Below are 6,709 nucleotides of genomic sequence, written 5' to 3'. Positions count from 1 at the left end.
GTGTTATTAGCGTTAGGGTCGCCTCCCGCGGTCCAGAGACCGGATGAAGCCAGAACTTTAGCAGAAGAGTAAAAAAGTTATGTGAAAACCACGACGTGGATCAGTGACCCGGGTCAGAGGTGCCTCTAGAAAACCGTTAGCACCGGGATACGTTTTTAGAATCACCTCCGGAGTTTCTGGACATCATCAGGAAGTCCAGCTGTTCTGAGCTGGTGATCTGAGCTAGCATCTCTCTGGTGGCGTCCAGCTTCTTAGCTTCAAGCTACGTAGCTTCAAGCCTACGTGCTGCAGTTTCTAGCGAGTGTTTACCTTCAAAGGACAGTTTAGCATCAAGGCTAGCTAGTGTTAGCTTCTCAAAGCAGGGCTGGCGCTTTTGTCCATGTCTTTGTTTCCATCCTTCATTAAAGCCGAAAACACCTGAAGAAGAAGAAGGAGGAGTGTAATTCAGAATGTCAGGCCTGAAACCTGAGCCGTGTGGGACTGACCTGAGCCCAGCGCCGGTTCCTGCTCATCATGTGTGTGTTCGCCATGGTGGCGAAGAGGGCGTGTGGCTGCAGGTCGTCCGGCAGGCGGCTCAGGAACTGGGCGATGTGGATGAAGTCCATCTGCAGCAGGATGTCCTCGAACAGCCGCAAGATGCCCAGCCCCGTCCGAAACAAACTCTCCTCGCCGTCCCGGCAGAACACATCCCACACCCGACACGCCACGTCCAGGGGGAGGGACTTACTGTAGAGGGTGAAGATCCTGGAGGAACAGATGAAACCTAAGATCACCGTGTAAAACATGGAAATGTGTGAAAACGAAGGGCGTGACGTCGTAACCCGAACCCTCGACAACACCCAATATTATTCGGGTTATAGCTACGAATTAAAGAGGTTCAGTGGCTAGTTGTATGTTGAGGCTACTGCTTTAAAAAATGCTAAGCTAATATCCTCTAAGACTGAAAATGGTCAGGTACCTCCAACGTGTTAACTTTAGCTGCAGACGTGCTACCTTTAGCTGCAGACGTGCTACCTTTAGCTGCAGACGTGCTAACTTTAGCTGCAGACGTGCTACCTTTAGCTGCAGACGTGCTACCTTTAGCTGTAGACGTGCTACCTTTAGCTGCAGACGTGCTACCTTTAGCTGTAGACGTGCTACCTTTAGCTGCAGACGTGCTAACTTTAGCTGCAGACGTGCTACCTTTAGCTGCAGACGTGCTAACTTTAGCTGTAGACGTGCTACCTTTAGCTGTAGACGTGCTACCTTTAGCTGTAGACGTGCTACCTTTAGCTGTAGACGTGCTACCTTTAGCTGCAGACGTGCTACCTTTAGCTGCAGACGTGCTACCTTTAGCTGTAGACGTGCTACCTTTAGCTGCAGACGTGCTACCTTTAGCTGCAGACCTGCTAACTTTAGCTGCAGACGTGCTACCTTTAGCTGTAGACGTGCTACCTTTAGCTGTAGACGTGCTACCTTTAGCTGTAGACGTGCTACCTTTAGCTGCAGACGTGCTAACTTTAGCTGCAGACGTGCTACCTTTAGCTGCAGACGTGCTACCTTTAGCTGCAGACGTGCTACCTTTAGCTGCAGACGTGCTACCTTTAGCTGCAGACGTGCTACCTTTAGCTGCAGACGTGCTACCTTTAGCTGCAGACGTGCTACCTTTAGCTGCAGACGTGCTACCTTTAGCTGTAGACGTGCTACCTTTAGCTGCAGACGTGCTACCTTTAGCTGCAGACCTGCTAACTTTAGCTGCAGACGTGCTACCTTTAGCTGTAGACGTGCTACCTTTAGCTGTAGACGTGCTACCTTTAGCTGTAGACGTGCTACCTTTAGCTGCAGACGTGCTAACTTTAGCTGCAGACGTGCTACCTTTAGCTGCAGACGTGCTACCTTTAGCTGCAGACGTGCTACCTTTAGCTGCAGACGTGCTACCTTTAGCTGCAGACGTGCTACCTTTAGCTGTAGACGTGCTACCTTTAGCTGCAGACGTGCTACCTTTAGCTGCAGACGTGCTACCTTTAGCTGTAGACGTGCTACCTTTAGCTGCAGACCTGCTACCTTTAGCTGCAGACCTGCTAACTTTAGCTGCAGACGTGCTACCTTTAGCTGTAGACGTGCTACCTTTAGCTGTAGACGTGCTACCTTTAGCTGCAGACGTGCTACCTTTAGCTGCAGACGTGCTACCTTTAGCTGTAGACGTGCTACCTTTAGCTGCAGACGTGCTACCTTTAGCTGCAGACGTGCTACCTTTAGCTGCAGACGTGCTACCTTTAGCTGCAGACGTGCTACCTTTAGCTGCAGACCTGCTAACTTTAGCTGCAGACGTGCTACCTTTAGCTGTAGACGTGCTACCTTTAGCTGTAGACGTGCTACCTTTAGCTGCAGACGTGCTACCTTTAGCTGCAGACGTGCTACCTTTAGCTGCAGACGTGCTAACTTTAGCTGCAGACGTGCTAACTTTAGCTGCAGACGTGCTACCTTTAGCTGCAGACGTGCTACCTTTAGCTGCAAACGGACTATAAACTATAACGATGATCGGTGCCGGCCCATCTGCGCTGACTCACCAGTCGATGAGATAGAGGTCAGGGGTCAAGTTGTTGGTCTGAAAGTGGCTGAAGAGACGAGGGAGATTCTCCTCAAAGAAAACCTCAAAGGCTGCAAAATACTTCAACATCTGATGGAAAGAGGAGCAGAGAGGAGGTAAAGCAGGAGTAACGAAACCACCAGGAGTAACTAAACCACCAGGAGTAACTAAATCACCAGGAGTAACCAAACCACCAGGAGTAACTAAACCACCAGGAGTAACTAAACCACCAGGAGTAACCAAACCACCAGGAGTAACGAAACCACCAGGAGTAACTAAACCACCAGGAGTAACTAAACAACCAGGAGTAACCAAACCACCAGGAGTAACTAAACCACCAGGAGTAACTAAACCACCAGGAGTAACTAAACCACCAGGAGTAACTAAACCACCAGGAGTAACAAAACCACCAGGAGTAACTAAACCACCAGGAGTAACTAAACCACCAGGAGTAACCAAACCACCAGGAGTAACTAAACCACCAGGAGTAACTAAACCACCAGGAGTAACAAAACCACCAGGAGTAACTAAACCACCAGGAGTAACTAAACCACCAGGAGTAACAAACCACCAGGAGTAACTAAACCACCAGGAGTAACTAAACCACCAGGAGTAACCAAACCACCAGGAGTAACCAAACCACCAGGAGTAACGAAACCACCAGGAGTAACTAAACCACCAGGAGTAACTAAACCACCAGGAGTAACAAACCACCAGGAGTAACTAAACCACCAGGAGTAACTAAACCACCAGGAGTAACTAAACCACCAGGAGTAACCAAACCACCAGGAGTAACCAAACCACCAGGAGTAACTAAACCACCAGGAGTAACCAAACCACCAGGAGTAACCAAACCACCAGGAGTAACTAAACCACCAGGAGTAACCAAACCACCAGGAGTAACCAAACCACCAGGAGTGCCGGTCTGAGCAGGTACCAGTTCGTGGTCCACTCTGAAGAAAGCCATCTGACAGGGTTTGTTGAGCAGGTTGGCGAAGGTGATGAAGGCCTCGGCCTCTTCCAGGTTGAGGATGAGCACGGCAGCGATGAAGGACATGCCCTGAACCTGGACACAGAGACCGGCTCTTTGGTTTGATGTGGACATTTAACGGAGCGGTACCGGTTCAAAGGTCGGCAGACTGACGTAGCCGATGTCGGGTCGGTAGCAGGTGTACGCCCCCAGGACGCTGTGGAGGAGGTCGTGGTAGGGACCGCCCTGCAGGGAGGCGGAGGGAGGGATGAATGGAGGACGGCGATGAAGATGAGACGGGAGACAGATGAGGCTTACCTTCTGGAAGATGAAGAGGGAGGGGAAGGTCCTGGAAATGTCCAGCTTGATGAGGTCCAGGCTGGATTCCCTGTCGGCCAGCGAAGCTCCTTCTGCTGGAGAAGAACAGGAAACAGTTTACCGTTTCCTGTTGGGCCTGGAAGTCAGCAGCTGATTGGCTCCTACCGCTCTCGCTGTCGGTGACCGAGCTGGTCTCGCTGTAGCTCCTCCACTTCTCTCTCGCTCTCGACAGGAAGATCTCATAGAGCTCTGCACAAGCACACATCGGGGTCAGGTCCTGCTCCGGGTCCCGGTCCCGGTCCGGCCCGTCTGTCTGGGACTACTTTGTGTCTACCTGGTGTGATGTTGAGCTCGTTGCCGATGGCGAGGCTCCACACTCGTCCTCTGACGCTGGGGGGGAGGCCCTGCCACCAGAGCTCCCGCACCCTCCTGGTCCCCCTCCTGAACAGAACCGAACAGAAGCGTCAGACCCCGGCGCTGCCCAAACGCACGCCGGCGGCTCGGGCCCGAGGACCCACGTGGTGTCCCAGTGCGGCAGGATCTCCATGTTCCAGACCACCATGGCGCTGGAGATGCTGTCCTCCTGCCGGTGTCTCTCCTTCGTCTGACGCTTCTTCTTCTGGGCCTCCTTCAGCTCTGAGGGAGGAGGAGGAGATGTGATCAGCCTGGCTGAGCCAATCAGAGCGCTAATCAGCCTACCTCTCCTCTTGGCTCCTGCCACCATCTCCTCGTACTCCGTTTTGTGTCTGAGGGTTTCCTCCAGACATTTGGCCGGGAGGTTCCTGTTGGACAGACGGACACTCAGCGGGTTCTCCTCCTGATATGAACGGGTTCTCAGAGTCCGGCGGTACTCACGAAGGACGGTCCTCCAGGATCAGGGCCGTGGTGGACAGAGGCTCAAACTCCAGGTTCTTCCTTCTCCCTGCAGCCAGGGGGCGCCGAGGACAGTCTGGCGTCTCCCCCTCTGCCTCGTCCTGTGGACAGAAACAAAGAGGAGATGTGTGCGTGTGTCTCCTGCAGACAAGCCCTTCTGAGCTTCCTCTCCACCAGGGGGCGCTGGAGCTCCTGCAGTTGCTCTGGGACCAGCCTGTTAGTCATGTGATCAATCATGTGATCAACCAGCGATCAGCCAGTAAGGGACAGCGTGACTCAAGCAGACGTTTTCAGGTAATGATGGAGGGAAACATTCCCGTCCCCGTCCCCGTAGGCGCGTCCCCGTCCCCGTAGACATGCCCCCGTCCCCGTAGGCGTGTCCCCGTCCCGTAGGCGTGTCCCCGTCCCCGAACTAATTGTAACTATTTGTGTATTGACAGACTCCCGAGCACGATGAAATGTACTAGTAGCTGATTTGATCGTTATGATACTCACGGTGGATATTCCCGACCTTGTTTTTAGGTTTTCTGGATACCTTAAGTGTTTTTTTTAACAAACACACACATATAGAAACGTTGCGCTTCCACAAAGGGGAACCGGACATTTTGGTAACAAACCGAACTTGAACAAAAGTAAAATAAGAAATGCTTTTGTTTTGCTTTTGTCGTTATTGCCTCGCTGGTTTACTTTTATTTCCTTAATACTATTTACATGTACTATTTACATGTACTTTATTTTGTGTCTCCTGCCTATTCATTCACCGAACAAGGTCGCCTGCTAGCGCCATTAGCATCTCGTAGCATCTGGAGGCGGTGAGAGAGCCAACCTGTGCTGTTGAGGCGTGGGGGGCGGGGTCTTTAGCTGGGTCGCCCTCTCTGGCTGTCGGTCGCCCAAACCGACGCCACCCCGGTGCATTGTGGGACGGCACCTTGGGATCTTTGGATTTTCTAGAAAACAGGCTCCTGATGAGACAGAATGGGATTTATTGTTATCAGTGATCCGCTGATCTGCCAGAACCGAGGTCAAAAATGAAACATTCTGAATTAAATACAACTTTTATCACCACTATCTGAATTTATTGTCCCAAATTCTTTTTGGGTTGTCATTGCTAGCAGCCGTTTCTTTCTTCCTCGGTTCCTCCATCTTAAAAATAGGCCCGATAAGGGGAAGGAACGCATCGTCATCCAGCCTCAGACCTGCAGCTGCAGCAGTTCCTGGAGAAAACGCAGAATCAACGCTTTTCTAGGGGACTGGGGGGGGGGGGGGTCCTCCCCCCTCAGGAGGCGCTCCGATGGAGGAAAGACTTCAGTGAATAATCTTCTCATTTGTAGGAGTCAATGATCGATTGGCTGACAGGTAGGGTCCCGTCCTGGTTCAGGGTGGAGGTCTGATCCAAACCCCCGTCACGCTGTACGGAAGCTGCTGAGGGTCAAACTGTTGATCAACGGATGACCCCCTCCCCCGACCGCAAAGGAGTCTGCGTCTGACTCGGGTCGTTGTGAGGTCAAGAGGTGAACGTCCCTCGTGCTGATCAAAGAGTCAGCGAACAAAGGAACCTGCAGTGGAACCTCGGTTCCTCGCTCTAGATCCTTGATTTCTCCATCCCGTCCTGCAGACGCGGAATGTTCCCGAGCCCGGATTTAAACGGTGATCGATCGACCAATCAGCCGCTCCATCAGATCAATCATCTATTTCTGTCATTTCTAATGATTGTTAGTTTTACTGAAGAGAAGTTTGTGTTTCCGTCACAATGAGCCATCAGCTGATTCCGTCTAAAGGTCACAGGTGTGTGTGTGTGTGTGTGTGTCTGTGTGTGTGTGTGTGTGTGTGTGTCTGTGTGTGTGTGTCTGTGTGTGTGTGTCTGTGTGTGTGTGTCTGTGTGTGTGTGTGTGTCTGTGTGTGTGTGTGTGTGTCTGTCTGTGTGTGTCTGTGTGTCTGTGTGTGTGTGTGTCTGTGTGTGTGTGTGTCTGTGTGTGTGT

At 51.8% G+C, this 6,709-nt stretch overlaps 1 protein-coding gene across 1 annotated transcript in view; it reads right to left on the bottom strand.

Moving 5' to 3' along the window:
* Positions 1 to 345: 345 nt before the first annotated feature.
* Positions 346 to 6,709, bottom strand: part of tbc1d12a (TBC1 domain family, member 12a) — a 9,591-nt gene continuing 3,227 nt past the window's right edge. The window contains exons 2-13 of the mRNA XM_068740975.1: positions 5,557 to 5,692; positions 4,713 to 4,831; positions 4,557 to 4,639; positions 4,376 to 4,493; positions 4,192 to 4,298; positions 4,023 to 4,106; positions 3,858 to 3,952; positions 3,714 to 3,785; positions 3,507 to 3,635; positions 2,550 to 2,659; positions 486 to 744; positions 346 to 417 (exon numbers count right to left, since the gene is read on the bottom strand). Coding sequence (XP_068597076.1) covers positions 346 to 417; positions 486 to 744; positions 2,550 to 2,659; positions 3,507 to 3,635; positions 3,714 to 3,785; positions 3,858 to 3,952; positions 4,023 to 4,106; positions 4,192 to 4,298; positions 4,376 to 4,493; positions 4,557 to 4,639; positions 4,713 to 4,831; positions 5,557 to 5,692 — 1,384 coding nt within the window. The remainder of the gene's footprint in view (positions 418 to 485; positions 745 to 2,549; positions 2,660 to 3,506; positions 3,636 to 3,713; positions 3,786 to 3,857; positions 3,953 to 4,022; positions 4,107 to 4,191; positions 4,299 to 4,375; positions 4,494 to 4,556; positions 4,640 to 4,712; positions 4,832 to 5,556; positions 5,693 to 6,709) is intronic.

This window comes from Brachionichthys hirsutus, chromosome 7 (genome assembly GCF_040956055.1).
Source record: "Brachionichthys hirsutus isolate HB-005 chromosome 7, CSIRO-AGI_Bhir_v1, whole genome shotgun sequence".
Taxonomy (NCBI): Eukaryota; Metazoa; Chordata; class Actinopteri; order Lophiiformes; family Brachionichthyidae; genus Brachionichthys; species Brachionichthys hirsutus.
The sequence above is the reverse complement of the archived record's forward strand: the minus strand, read 5'-3'. Positions and strand labels throughout refer to the sequence as shown.